Raw genomic sequence first — 16,398 nt, 5'->3', positions numbered from 1 at the left:
AACTATAATGAGTCTTATCACAAATATCAGCATGCCAAGAAAGTTTCATCCCAGACTTATAGTAGCCAATTTACATTTTGCATGAATTTGATGTAAACCACAACTTGATTAATCAGTACAATTATTAATCAGTACAAATTGTGCACGTGACACTTCATAATGACTTGATCTTTTCTCCATTTCCAGCTTCATTTGCATATGCCATTATTGTTATCTAGAAGGACATTTTCCCATTTTCTTTCATCAGCAGTAAGTTAGGCTATACGGTACTTTCCTTATCAAAAAAATACGTTTGACAAGTTCACTGAAATGAATTTTTTTGCTGCCAGTGCCATCCACATCGAATGCTACTGACGATTATCACTCACTGACTTAGAGATACAGTACCACAACTATAGTGTACCATGCTTCGACTCCATTTGAAATTTTGAATTTAAACCTCACCAAGGAACATGGCACATGCGTTTACACAAAGTGTAATTATAGGGACTTCCCAAGGGATTTTCCACGTAATGGATCACATGATACACCATCTAATTTGATCCCTTCTTCGAAGTCATGGTTCAACAAATGAGGTACGCATCTACGCTTTACAGTATTAAAGTAGGGTTGTTTTGTGTGCTGCTTTGAATCCTCGGCCTCACGTGAATCTTATCTTAAGCTACTTGTGATGGTTGGGCAAGAAACTGTGATAGTTGGGCAAATACCCACCCATGCCCACCCTTGGCTACGCCCCTGAACAAAACTTACATTTAATACACATGCATAACACTACAATGTAAAACAAGGGGGATTAATAGTTAACTAAGTAGATGTCCATAAACAGTATGTAAAAAGTCACCAGATCAAGTAAATAGTACAGATGGTGAACTGTTCCACTACATGGTTGCTTTACAGCAGGAAAAAATGATAATGAAAGATGAAAGTAAAGAACACAGTGAATGCAGCAGTAAGTGGTACAACATTTATTTGCTTTGACTGTTTTATAACTGTTAAGGCTTGTTTGTTTGTAAAAGTATGGCTGAAAGTCTATAGACCGTGTGTGTACTAAGGTGTGGCACTTTATTACATCATTAAAATATCACATGAATATAGTGCATCCGCCATTTCTTGAGGGAAAAAAACGTACGTGCTCTGTGGTACAATTTTTTTTTAATGCTAATGCAAAGGAATCTTACTGAAAGATAGAGTAGTGCTATTAAAAAGTAAGTTACTAGGTGAAAGTACATAACATACTTGTTCTGTGTCAAGTTATTCCACTTTGAGAAGGTTTTTGCAATACAACGCTCCATAATTTTGCTCTCACTTACCCCCAAACTTTCCCATAATCTACCCACGAAATTTCCTGTAAAATGTCCTGAAATCTGAAGTGGTAGCTACTTTTTGCTGGACCACATCTTAGCATGCATATGGTCTGTAGGCCACCCACGTAATTATTCAATCACATTTCCCAAAGGGTCAGGAATCCCACTAAAAACAGTGTTTGATAAACTGGCTTAGCTGTTTTATAACTACTTGGCTTCTTTTTCCATGAAAGGGGTTAGTGGCAATACTTTACCAAGCATTGTAAAAGTCAGCCGCCCACATGATTAATTGTATTGATTACATTATCATTACAATTTCAATTCACATGCACACATAACCTTTAGGTGATTTTCTGCTCCTCCTCTCCTTTTCTGAAGATTTAAAGAATATCGGTTAATATCAGAGTATCGTGTTTGTTGTTTTTGTACTTGTGTACATGGAGAACTACATTAGTGCAGATTTGTGTCGCGTTCTTAGGATTTATGATAAATGTGACCTGCTGAGGTCATTTATGTACATTCCTCAAATTCCATTTATTGCTTTTCTATTATCTATAGTAACTAAGGAGTAGACAACCAAAGTTCCAGCCTTTTGTCGTGTAGTTATGTCGCTAGACAGTTGGATTAGATTTATACAATGATTTACAGGTGTTTATTTAAATAATCACAACTCATGACTTAAAGATGGGCTTTTGCTCAGTCTGTTCACTATCAACTGGCAAGGTACGTATAGTATTTTCCTTGTACGTCTCTGTGCGGACGAAGAAGAAGGCCATTCCAACAATGAAGTAACAATGATAAACTTTACTTCTGCCACATTGTAAAGAAACGCCCATAACTTGTGCACTTTATGCTGTACATAAAGATTTTCTAATTCCCCATGAAAAGACAAATTTGATGATGTATAGGTTTTATTGATTCGCGCTTTGTTTCAGTGAATACTGATGCAATTGAAATGTACATAAATTTTTAATGTAGTACATGTTTTACCCGATCTATTTCAAGACGTTTTTATTGCAATGCAAAAACAGCAGGTTTTTGCTCAGTGGGTTACAAATTATAGATGTAGTAAAAACCCACTGTACGGTATATATAACTACAGTACATGCTAGAAGCATTCTCTGTGTACTGGAATGATTTTAGGAATACTTTATGGCAAAATGATCAATTATGCTAAACTCTCACACATTTAAAATGCTGCTAATATAAAGCCAGCTCAAGATACACTAATGGAGTAATCACTTGCCCTAATAAAACAGTGACCATTAGTTATGTGACTACTCTATTATTAGCTACACTAAGGAATGAAGTTTTGCTGATAGGTGGAGAGATAACAATTGCCAGAATGAAATAGTCAGATGTTTTTAAAAGTACAGTATATTATGTACTGTACCTGGATATTTTCACGGTATAGTTCATGGTATGAACTTCATCGAGATTTTTGGAAATTTAAATTTCACGAATGTCTTTTAGCCAAAGATTTTTACATTTTAAATTTCACGTAAATATCATGGTCTCTGTTACTTGATTTGAAGATTTCCATTCTCGACCACACGGCTATGAAGAGTCTATTATAATAATCATTGAGTTTTCCTTCGAGCTAGGGTTCCACTGATGCAGAAAACTACTGATCTGATACCGATGCCTAGAAGTAAATTTTTATTGATACTAATATCAATACGATTTACACACCTCTCAAGTTACTTGTATGTGACTGCTCTATTAGAATATTTTATGTACAGTGACTGTTCTGTTAGAGTATTTCGGTCTTTTTCGTACAATCATAGTAAGCAGCAATTGCTCAAGGTTTAACAATGCAATTACTGCACCCTTTATGCTAGAATAATGCTCAACAGTATATACCAAGTTTTGCTAACATACCATTAACTGGTACAGGTGTGGAATTAGTCATTTTTTAATGTTATCAGACCTGTAACCTTCTCTATTGTGTACAATAGGCCTGTGTTACATTTTATACAGGCCTGTATTATAAACTTGTAACAACATTCAAATCCTGTAGCAGGCCTGTAAAGATTCATTCATTTTGAGGTGTGGATATTTAGTCCTGTGCTAACTAATACAGGTCTGTAAACGCTGTTGCATTTTGAATCCTACAATAAAAAGTTTACTTGTTAGTATAAGATTATAAATACAAAATGAAACCTTTAACTTAATAGGAAGATGGAGTGGCAAGTTAGTCAGTATGGCATATGTATAACTGCTCTCTATACTAGAGGGAACTTGGAAATATACTAAGTAAGCTAGTTAGTAACTAAACAATACAGTAACCAGTAGCAACAGTGATCATAGCAACGAATTACATGTATGGTCCAGGCCAGTTGTACAAAATTGTTTTGCAGGATACACTGGTCCATGACTATGACAGGCCTGTAAATTAAAATTAAAAACATGCAATAGTGCTACTACCATCCTGCAGCAATCCTGTCAGGCAGTCCTACCCCAGGAATGGTACAACAGCATAATCTACAATGCAGTATTGTGAAGGCCAGCGACACTGTAACATTGACAGGCTTGCAGAAGGCTGGTAATAGGCAATAATTTTTTATAGGGATATTTACGATGATAGTTATGATGATGACGAGTGGTACGAGTGGCTATTAATCAGTATCGGAATTAATAACCAATACCGATTGAAACCAAAATGCCCAATATCTGTTCCAATTCAATACTGATCCGATTATCTGTGGAACCATACTACGGCATCTTATACTGATTGCTAAAGCATGTCTGAACCAAGTGTCACAGTAGTGGCAATCCCTGTGTGAGACACAGTCTAGTAAGTGACTGATACTAAAGCCAAACATCTTTGTACTAGTAGACTAGCATCCACTATCATCAACACAAAACATTGTGGTGATTTCTTCACTGCACACGTTGACAAGCATCATTTTCACATGATAAAATTTCATGGACTAACTGCGAAAACTGTAAAAATTACATAATGCAAAAATTTCCAGGTATAATTAGTGTATGTTGTGTCCCTGTTTAATGGTATACATTGTAGACAATAAAGACTTTTTATTTTGTGGTGGATTAAAGTGTAATTTTATATTCAATACCGACTTCTTTAAACACAAAGTGGCCTCATTATAATAGTTCAACATACAGGTGTATGCAAACATCACTAGTAGATGTGATTGTTTGAAGTGTTCGATTTGTTGTAGATCACCACATGTTGTGGTTGTGTACAGTAAATTTTATTACTTGATAGTGCAAGTGACTACCACTAGAAATTATAAATTTATTCACTTTGTACTGGTACAATGGAGTGGTGGGTGGGTGGGGCTAGTAGGTGGTCTAATTACAAAGAGAGGAGCACAATGATGGAAATTAACTGGATTGATGATTATGGTATTAGTATAGTAGAGTTTCATGTGCGTAGATAACATATGTAACCTCAATCCTGCCTACTTAGGTATGTAGGCCCTAAATATTTAGACTCTATTGTTTACTAACTACTACTAAACTATTTATGTATATCAACAAAGTACATTGTTTGTTGTTTTTTAGTTGTGTACAAGTATGTCTAATTGTGTGCTAATTTGGAAATATGTTGGACAGTAAACGAATATTGTGAAATGTGATGCTCTACATATCAATTATATGTAGTTTGGCTATACAGTGATGATATGTTAGTAATGTGTTATTCTTCATAGGATGGATGGAGTCCACTTCATTATGCTTCAATGAATGGAAACATTGATGTTGTCCAACAGCTAGCAGACAGAAGAGCAAATGTCAATCTTACTAGCAAAGTTAGTATTGTACTTACAGTACATACAGGCTGTATTTTCTCTACATGTGTAACATCGAAGCACAAATACGTACAAAGAACTGTCTTCTTGGCATATTACATATGTGACCGTCTCACCAAAAACCTGACTTGTTCGCACAAGCATGCGTATTGAGAAAAACGAAATTTAAAAATAATTCGTAAAATTACGCATACTACAAAAAAAATTATGCAAGTTTTATCGGGCCAGTACTCGACGAAGGAAGAGTCAAGTCGATTAAAATTATATATCATCTTATTCGCCCTTTCATGGAGAGTTCGAAAATCTTTGTTTCGTTTCTCTAGCTCCAACGGTATGCGTGTCACATGCATTGTTTACGATGCGATAAACGTATACAAGATTGTCATCGTTTCTTCTATCAAGCCGCCTTCATATCCATATGCGCAAGTATCTACAGGGACAATACTATACCTTGGCTGATGTTTTGATCCATGGTGAATGTTTTAAGCCAAATTGCAACGTTGTAGGATAATCCAAACGGAAGTTATGGCTGCGAATGTTAGTGCCTGTAGTTTATTTTCAGTATTGTAGCTGTACAAATTGATTACCTTGCTCTTCCTACTGTGTATTGCTATAATTCCAAAACTACACACTACAGAAGGCTGAAACTGTGGTGGTCCATTCCTTGGACACTGCTGATGTTGCTGAGTGAATTAAAAAAAATTTTTAATTGTGCGGACAAGTCAGGTTTTTGCTGAGACGGTCACATATGCTGTTGTATTACATATGTTTTCTCCATTACATTTTTCTTACACAAATTCTTTAGCTAGTACCAGTGGCTACACTTCAGTATGGAGCAATTTGTTGTGGGTCATGTAGGTCAAAGTTCATCATTCATGTTGTTATGTGAGACCAGTGATGAGAGTTTTTGTCCTTACAAACCATAGAGCACACAGAAAAGGGCCCGTTAACGTTTTCATAGAAGGGCAACATGTTTTCAGGTAAACATGGCTAGCCCTCACTGGTGTTTAATAAAGTTCATAAACTTTCATTCATAGAACAGGTGTCTATTAATCTTAAACATTTTATCACTTCTACAAACATGCAGACACACAGATGTCCTTTTGAAGACCAGATGTGCAGTGTGCACCTGGTTTAGTAATGTTTTTATGAAAAAATATATACCAAACACATGTATGTACATATACTCTGTAGAAGTATTGAATTTTACAGTTTAACACTAGTTGTGTTGTTGCACACATCCAAAATTATTATACATAGTGTTGAATTTTAAAACTCCATTGCAGGTGGTATTGTCATACAAACTTTAAACGTACAAATAGCAGTTATGTCAGCTGTTGCTTTCTGAGACGAAACCTGCCCTTCACAACTAGCTGTAATGAGTGAGCAAATTCAACCTGACTGTGCTAGGGAAACTGTTAAGTATACATGTTCCTGTGGGATATTCCAGTTCTACGTTAGAAATTCTTCCAGCTACTGTATATATTCACCAGTGTGAGCCGTTTCCAGTACTTGTACATGCAGTACAACAGAAACTTTAGTAAAAGCCTTGTCAGCAATGATGTATCATTTTGACTGCAGCTCTAGGTATTAGTAGTTAAGTTAACCACTGGTGGTTTCTGACCTTATCTTCATCCCACAAGGGATCTTTGGGATAACAAATATTTCGTGCTGGGACAATTGTACCTCTATCTTCCACACCTGATACTATATGGCAATCTATGGCTATTATTTACTGTTTTGGTAATTCTTTGGGCTCTTGCAACATTAATGTCTCATATATTTGTTTGGTCCTTAGTTGCTTCATATGAATGATACTACAATGTACTCTTGGACGTTTTTAAATCATACGGTTTACTGAAATTATTTTCCGAAAAGTTTGTATGTATGTGTGTATGTATGTATATATGTTTGTTTGTATATTTGTTTGTCTTTCCACACCCAAGTGAGCAAAACTTTGTTCGCTAAAAACGGCCTCTATGTGAGAAATAAAACCCATATAGAATAGGAAGCTATTGTTTAAGGGCAGCTAATACTTGCTGGTTTGAAATACAGGTGAAGCAAGAATATAAGGACATGGTGAAGGCCTTTCCCCAATAAGCTCTACGGACATCAAGTAGCCGAAAAACAACACAGCTGGCCTCCTAGGCTATTGAGTATGACGAATTCCTTCGAGTTGAAAAGGGGACATGCCCATACATATACGAATGAAAATGAAAAACAGCTTTGAGGCTTTTCCCAGAGAACTTATGTAAGAAAATGCTATAGACAAACTATTAAACAGTTAAGAAGATAGTTCTGTGCATTAGTAGTGCGTTAAAGTGGTTTGTTCGAGCTATGCCTGCTTAGCAGTGTTTAACAACGTAATTACAGAATTAGAAAATATTTATGAATTACATAATACAAATTACTAAGTTACTGTGATGGTTCAATTTTTTATGTAGCAACAAGCCAAAATAAATATTAGTTTAGTACACTATTAACCCTTAAACGCGCAAAGGCCATTATAGTGGCCCTCACGCATGGCAGTAAACAAAGCGCTGTAACTTCCGAACCATTGTCCCTATGGCTACGCAACTGCCATCATTTAATTCGTGATGTAATAGCGAATGAAATGATATGTAGGGTTTTACCCTACACTGAAACGCAGGGCCAAAACTCGCCATGAAACTAACTTTTTACGAAATGAACACGTAAAACTGTTTACATACCTTTGGAAAAAGACTCGTATCTCCTTCCCAGTTCATTCTATTGTTCTGCAATAAACGCCGATCGATTCGCCATTCAATTATGCCTCAGGCCATATATGGGTCACGTGACTCAGCCAATTACAAATATGGCTGCCACCAGAAGGAATACGAAATCGCGAAAAGTCAAGACGCTGTTCTTCATCGCTTCATAACAAGTGAGCGCCTGTTGTTACAGTGGTTATTTAAACTTCCCCTGATAGCCTATTGAATAAACTTTCTGTTTATATAAGGTGTTAGGCTAATTCAGTTTAGCAAACTCTTCAATATAAAACCAATTTTGGTAAACACGCATTTCTCAAAACCTGCGTGCGCGTTTAAGGGTTAATAGGCACATGTCTATTATGCTGGCGTAATTTTGGCCATTATAGGTAGGGAAAAGAATTGAGGAATATTCTGGAATAATTGGAGGAGTTCTAGGAATAATTAGTGTAAAATTATCAGTTTCTCTTAGTGCAAGCATAAAAATGGTTGAAAAGATTGAGATACTCTAATAGAACAGTCAGTTATTCTAAAAGAGCAGTCAGTTTCGAGTCCATAATTATAATATAGCAGTCACGTATGTAGAAACTTATGTAGAAACTCGTAACTAATTTGCTTGTTCTTGCACAAATTCCAAGAGTAATTTTGGGAATAATAGGTGAATTCAGGAATATTTTTGGGAATAGTAGGTGAATAAAAAAGAACTGCCAGAAAGAATAGTAGGAAGATTTTGGAGCATAGCAGACTTAAGCCTAACTGTAATTAATTACAGTTCTTCCGGGAAGGTAAACTTTGGTTTAAGGCGGTTAATGTATGCCGGTTTGAAATATGGGTAAAGCGAGTTTATAAGAATGCCTTGAAGGCTTTTCCCAATGGGCTCTACAGAAGTCACACAGCCAAAAAACAATGCAGCTAGCCTCCTAGTCTACTGGGTAAAACCATTTCTTTTGAGTTGAAATGGAGGCATGCCCATACATACGTGAACAAAACAAATAACTTACATACGCGAATAATTCACAGTTTGTTCAAGGTACGCTTCCTTAGCAGTGCTTAGCAACAGAATTACAAAATATTACATCAATTACAAAATACAAATTAGGTACTATGATTCAATTGTGTATGTAGCAACAAAGCAAACCCAATATAAATATTAGTTTAGTATACTATTAATTAATTCCAGTTAGGTTTGTTTATTTGCTACATGGTGCCAGGTTTTTAGAAGTAGCACAACATCAACTTGTTTATATCTTTACTGTTTTCCACTAAAGTGATTAAAATGTGCTAATACAGCAGTCACCTTTAAAAGAGCAGTCGATAATGTTTTACCAGGGACTGCATTGAAAGCCTGTGAATTGATACATGGGCTATAGCTGGCATAGATTAGGTATATGGGCTGTAAGTCATCAACACTGAAAAAGTAACTACTCCCTTGAGACAATTATTTAGAAAGATTCGAGTATTATTAATTAACCCATTGACGGCCAATTCTCAAAGACTTATAGTAACCATATACTCGCTACAGACTAAGAAGTTTGATTATCTTACTATTTTTCACATAACAGTAACAGCAGTGTTTGGGGTAATGCGTTGTTTATGCAATACATTATGTAACTAGGGGTCGCAAAAAATTGTAAATTTAAACAAGTAGAATAGGGATCGAAGTTAAGATTCTGAAGAAAAAAAAACATGTAACAGCAGTAACAGCAGTGTAAGTAACTACCCCAACATTGAATAACTTTAACTATTACTGTTACTGTTGCATTACATTTTAGCAACTATATTACTGTTATTGCTATTTAGTGTTGCACCAATAATCGGTTGAATTATTGGTAACAGCTGATATTAGGTAGTTTTACAAGTATCAGTATCGGTTACGAAGCGGAAATAGTTTGCCAATTAACCGAAACCCACAATCAATGATTAATGATAGCAAAGAACAGGATTGTTAATTTATACTCCACCAATCAGCCATGGACGTTCCTCCTTGGCAGAGACATACATACAATAGTATACTACACAATACAATAGTATACCACACAATACAATTGCAGCAACAAAACCAGGGGCGTAGCCAGCCAATATTTGATGGTTGGGCATAACATCAACTTACTACACACACAAGAAACACACTTTCATGTGAGACATTAAAGAAAAATATGAAAAGTGTATGCACACAAGGCCTACAGCTACCTATGCTATAGTGTAAACAAATGCTACTCGCATGCATGCATGCAAACATTTACTAGCTATAATGTTATTCTATTAAACTTGTAGGGCAGGCATCCACCAACGATCATCGTAGCCGAGCATCACGTGACATCAAACTGCTGAACCTACAGGAACCAACAATGTAAACAGTTCCACACATGTTTACTTCAATCAACTGGCAGTATAGCTTACAGACCAACCACCACATCAACATGTAATGCTTTTTCAAGCAAACGCCACATGGCCCCAAATGAAAGCCAGGGGTGCTAACTTATGAACTATAATGAGTCTTATCACAAATATCAGCATGCCAAGAAAGTTTCGTCCCAGACTTATAGTAGCCAATTTACATTTTGCATGAATTTGATGTAAACCACAACTCGATTAATCAGTACAATTATTAATCAGTACAAATTGTGCACGTGACACTTCATAATGACTTGACCTTTTCTCCATTTCCAGCTTCATTTGTATATGCCATTATTGTTATCTAGAAGAGTACATTTTCCCATTTTCTTTCATCAGCAGTAAGTTAGGCTATACGGTACTTTCCTTATCAAAAAAATACGCTTGACAAGTTCACTGAAACGAATTTTTTTGCTGCCAGTGCCATCCACACCGAATCCTACTGACGATTATCACTCACTGACTTAGAGATACAGTACCACAACTATAGTGTACCACGCTTCGACTCCATTTGAAATTTTGAATTTAAACCTCACCAAGGAACATGGCACATGCGTTTACACGAAGTGTAATTATAGGTACTTCCCAAGGGATTTTCCATGTAATGGATCACATGATACACCATCTAATTCGATCCCTTCTTCGAAGTCATGGTTCAACAAATGAGGTATGCATCTACGCTTTACAGTATTAAAGTAGGGTTGTTTTGTGTGCTGCTGTGAATCCTCGGCCTCGCGTGAATCTTATCTTAAGGTACTTGTGATGGTTGGGCAAAAATTTGTGATGGTTGGGCAAGAAACTGTGATAGTTGGGCAAATACCCACCCATGCCCACCCTTGGCTACACCCCTGAACAAAACTTATATTTAATGCACATGCATAACACTACAATGTAAAACAAGGGGGATTAATAGTTAACTAAGTAGATGTCCATAAACAGTATGTGAAAAGTCACCAGACCAAGTTAATAGTACAGATGATGAACTGTTCCACTACATGGTTGCTTTACAGTGGGAAAAATTGATAACAAAAGATGAAAGTAAAGAACGCAGTGAATGCAGCAGTAAGTGGTAGAACATTTATTTGCTTTGACTGTTTTATAACTGTTAAGGCTTGTTTGTTTGTAAAAGTATGGCTGAAAGTCTGTAGACCGTGTGTGTGCTAAGGTGTGGCACTTTATTACATCATTAAAATATCACATGAATATAGTGCATCCACTATTTCTTGAGGGAATAAAAAACGTACGTGCTCTGTGGTACAAATTTTTTTTAATGCTAATGCGAAGGAATCTTACTGAAAGATAGACTAGTGCTATTAAAAAGTAAGTTACTAGATGAAAGTACATAACATACTTGTGAGTTATTCCACTTAGAGAAGGTTTTTGCAATACAACGCTCCATAATTTTGCCATCACTTACCCCCAAACTTTCCCATAATCTACCCACGAAATTTCCTGTAAAATGTCCTGAAATCTGAAGTGGTAGCAACGTTTTGCTGGACCACATCTTAGCATGCATATGGTCTGTCGGCCACCCACGCAATTAGTCATTATATTTCACCAAGGGTCTGGAATCGCACTAAAACAGTGTTTGATACACTGGCTTAGCTGTTTTATAACTGCTTGGCTTCTTTTTCCATGAAAGGGGTTAGTGGCAAAACTTTATCAAAAATTGTAAAAGTCGGCCGCCCACATGATTAATTGTATTGATTACATTATCATTACAATTTCAATTCACACACATAACCGTTAGGTGATTATCTGCTCCTGTTCTGAAGATTTAAAGAATATCGGTTAATATCAGAGTATTGATTACAAGAATAGACAAATAATCGGTATCAGTACAACAATATTGTATGTGAAAAATGCAAATCAGTGCAACGCTATTGTTATTTACATATCCTTTACCAACATGTGGCTGCACCTATACCCACAAGTGGCACTACCTTTGCTCACTACACTTGTGGCTGTACCTTTACCCACACATAGTTGTGCCTTTAACCACGGAGAAAAATGTGTGGCACCACACAAAAAAATGCCACTTGTGTGGGAAATTATAAGTAGCCTGTACTGTACTGTAATTTTGCACACATGATTATTTAGGTTAAGTACACACAGTACCATACAGCGGGTTACATGTATTATACGTGTGACATCCATTTAACTCACAATCGTTTCTGCTGGCAGACTGATTTTTGCAAAGATAAACCTTCTACTGTATGTTCTTAATACGTTTTCGTAACTTTTTGCCAGATCCGTAGATTTATAGAGAAATTGTTGTTGTCTCACAGATTTTTCCATCGCAGAAATTAATGCTGGAGGCTATTTTAATGGCGGATTTAAACCTCACAGCAATAATCTGCTGTACAGTATACTTATACTAGACACCTGTTTGTTTCGTATAGTTGAAATTGCTTCTAAAAGCTCACGCTATGTAATTTGGAAGCAGAAGAGTCCACTTGATGCTTTGCCAGCAATGTGTCTAGCAACTGCTTGACCACCTGTAATAATATGATAGCTGCACCCTACTCCTACAAGGATTCCGTTTCCTTCACAAAAACAAATGTACTAATTGACTGAGAAATGGTATTCAAATCACTTGAATAATTAGGCAGGCATGAATAATGCTCTCCTAGCAGGAACTCCTTGTGGTCATTTATAAGTGCTCATGCTTAACTATCTTAGTAAATTTGACCAAAAAATCCATTCAAAAATTTATTTTGTGCATGCACCTACTTACAAGACTCTACTGTATTTACTTTCTTCTTTTTAGACACTTATGTTAATGCTTAAATGTGCACAGAATCATTAAAGAGATTTTCCGCTGGGTGATCTAATGTCTATGTACATAGTCCCATTACAACTGAGTGGCAATTATAAAAAAGTAGTTATACTGACTGATTTATTACAATATTCAATCGTTTAATATTCGTCCATACCTTTTTCACTGAGAATTACATACAGTAAATCATTTAGTTATCATAATGAGAAACCACTGCTAATACTTTCTGATTCAGAAAACTGTGTAATGATTCTACTATTATATAAACTAAAGCATCCTAAATCCATTTGAATCCCTCCTGGCTAAGTACCATGTGATGGAGACATATTACATACTTGATCTGAAATAACTTGTGGTATGTATACATGTTATTTGTAATTGGAAGGAATAAACATTCACTTGTGTCATTGTATCATATGTGTAGGATGGTTATACTCCCCTAAGAACAGCAATGGTGATGGATAAGAGTTCAGTTGTGTGGTATTTTGTGAAGAAACACAACATGGATATCTCACAATATAGTCAGGTGAGAATGTATTCCAAACAAATCACATGAACTATTACATATGTACTACATCCTAACTAGCTCCCATATTACATTTGGTGGGTTATCTTGTGTATAGTTTTATTTACTACACAAAATGTTTGTATGACCCCTTCATCTTTAAAGCAACGTTATAGTCTGCACCAATTACACCAACACAATTATACATAAGTGCAATGGGTAGGCAAACACATTGAGCGTAATGCCAACATAATAGGTGCATTTTGTGTATTTCGTATCAGGAGCTGCAAATTCTGCACAGTTTGTATATACCAAATTAATAAATGGGCACATAAAATAAAATATCACATTTTGCTATATGGTCTCTTGTTAAGGGAAAAGTGAAGATGCTCTAATAAAACAGTCACCACATGTGGATATATAGCATAGAGGTACATTAGATACCACAGTGGTCAAGATACAATTATAGCAGTGGAATTATGGGGTACTGATGAAACCCGGAATGGAACGGAATCAATAGGGGCACGCGCCAAGTTTAAAAAAATGGTTTTAACAGATTGTGCACTGTTTCCAACCTCCACAAAATAACTAGAATTGTGCTAGAATTAGTTTGCTTCTGTTATAGACATGCTAGAAGTCATTTGCTCGATGGCTCTATTTAATGCCCACAGCAAGAATGCATTGCACAGTTGTCTCAGCTGAACAACGATCATTTAGCTAAGCTGTTAAACTATTTTTTTGTAAGCACTGTTATCGTAACATACTGCAGTTTGCTAACTGTCATAAATCGCTGCCAATAATGGTAGAATTATAGTCCCTTCAGAAAACCAGCGACACTTGTACTAAAAAGGCTTAAATACTGCTACAACATGAAAATACTACTGTAGTTTACCTTTTGGAATGGTAAGGAAGTACTTTTACATCAGGATTAAACTAAACTGAATGGATTTTATTTATTCACACCTTGTCATGTGGTGAGCATTTATTAGAACTTTCAAGCGAACGATTACTAGCATACCTATAAACAGAAACAAATTAATTCTAGCACAATTCTAGTTATTGTGTGACAGTTGGAAACTGCACAATCTGTTTAAAATGATTTTAAGCTTGGCGTGTGCCCTGATTGATTCCAGCCAATCTGTTCCGTTCCATTCCGGCTTTCATTACTACCCGGCATTATGGGCCAAACCTGAGCACACTTGAAGCATAATAATCTCCCAAGGTTATTGTGGACCTTATTATCAAAATAATTGCAACTATCACAATATTGACACAATTCAAATTCAAGCACCCTATACGTATATCTGTATGGGTGAAGTTGTTTACTATCACAAGGAGGTTGGAAAAACCAGCTTGACTTATGAAGATGCCTAGTCTTGTCTTGGGGTCTGGTGACGTGCAATAGAAACACTTGACTGTAACTAAAGGCAAAGCCTTACAACATCTACATATATTACATTACATAATTATGCGGCATTAGCCAAATCTTTATTGATGATGGGGTGCTGCTTAGGACCCATAATGCTATACTAAAGAAGCATTGGTAGACTAGGAAGACAGTAATAAGGAACAAAATGCGTTCTTGTCATGTTAAAGTATAGGAATATGTAAATAACATCAGAGGTGTTGTCAATGATGATTGTTGATCGATGAATTTCTTTGTAATGTATGTCACTGAGAGTTTGTATTGTGGTTCAACAGACCCTTGTGGTCTGGGGGTGAGGCTAGGAGATGCCACTGATTGCTAACCAAAGAAAGCTTATAAATCAAATGAATCATAAATGACTATTATAGCTAGTAATCAATTTATAAAGGCTTGCACCACAATAGTTACTCCATATACAAACTGATTTTCAAGTTATTCCATTAAGTAGTTTACCCTGTAGGCGTGACAACATATTGCCTTTGGATTTTTGAGAAATCACGCATAACTCTCTTGTTCTGTCTATGAAAAGCCAGACTGTTTATCCCACAAGTGTCAGTAGTGCTGATCCAGTTGGTATGCTACCACCTGGATCACTTGTAATATAAAAGGTACACAAAAGATTTTACTGTGATTTAATATCGTACACTAATCAGATTATATTAGTACTTTTTATAAGCCTTTTCCATAATGATGTCACATTGGTTTTCTATTTGGGGTACTCTTATATTTTCGAGTATTGCGTCCTATGATAACAAGTTTTTCATGAACCATTTATTGTTAATAAAGGATGATATTGAAGCGAAATTACCAGGTATGGTTACAACTTATATAAAGGATTGTTATTTCTACTCAATCTTCAAAACCAGCTGAAATTTTTAAAACCCACGTAAATGATTTTATTCTGCTGTGTTATACCCATACCTGTTAGTTTTAGCTCAATATCTTCTTCCTGGATCACACAAACAATCGATCTTCATTTGCCACCCAATATCACCTGTACTTGAAAAGATTAGAGTCCCTCAAATAGAGGTCGCCATTTTTTCTTCTGACTTCATTATGGAAAAGGCTTATTGATATGCTTTGGTTCTAACTGTAGTTGAAAGTTCCAAATTTTTGTGAACCTGTTTGATAACATTTTTTTGTAAAATAAAGTTTATTATGACTGGTTAACCCACGCATACCACATCAAAAGGCATTGCATGCCCCAGCTATCAATTATTGTCTGAAAAGCGAAATATCCGTAATGCTTCGTTGTCAGCTATGTTCAACCCATTATACAGCATTATGAATCAAGAACTGTTCAAAACAATACTTCTGCAATCACTATAAAAAATACAGACAATTTCCGTTATGAAGAAAAGCCATCATGTGCCGCCCAGAGAAATTAAGGGGCCCAGGGCAAAGAATTAAAGTGGGGCCCCAGAGGCAAGGAAGGAGGTTTCCATTCTGAATCACAACTTTACCCAAGCTGTAAGTTGAAGACCA

General features: G+C 36.0%; 1 protein-coding gene across 1 annotated transcript in view; it reads left to right on the top strand.

The window, feature by feature from the left end:
- LOC136260530 (uncharacterized) overlaps positions 1-16,398 on the top strand; it is an 83,965-nt gene that overhangs the window by 47,269 nt on the left and 20,298 nt on the right. The window contains exons 13-14 of the mRNA XM_066054298.1: positions 4,982-5,080; positions 13,407-13,508. Of these exons, the coding sequence (XP_065910370.1) occupies positions 4,982-5,080; positions 13,407-13,508 (201 nt within the window). The remainder of the gene's footprint in view (positions 1-4,981; positions 5,081-13,406; positions 13,509-16,398) is intronic.

The sequence above is a fragment of the Dysidea avara genome, chromosome 7, assembly GCF_963678975.1.
Source record: "Dysidea avara chromosome 7, odDysAvar1.4, whole genome shotgun sequence".
Lineage (NCBI taxonomy): Eukaryota > Metazoa > Porifera > Demospongiae > Dictyoceratida > Dysideidae > Dysidea > Dysidea avara.
The sequence above is the reverse complement of the archived record's forward strand: the minus strand, read 5'-3'. Positions and strand labels throughout refer to the sequence as shown.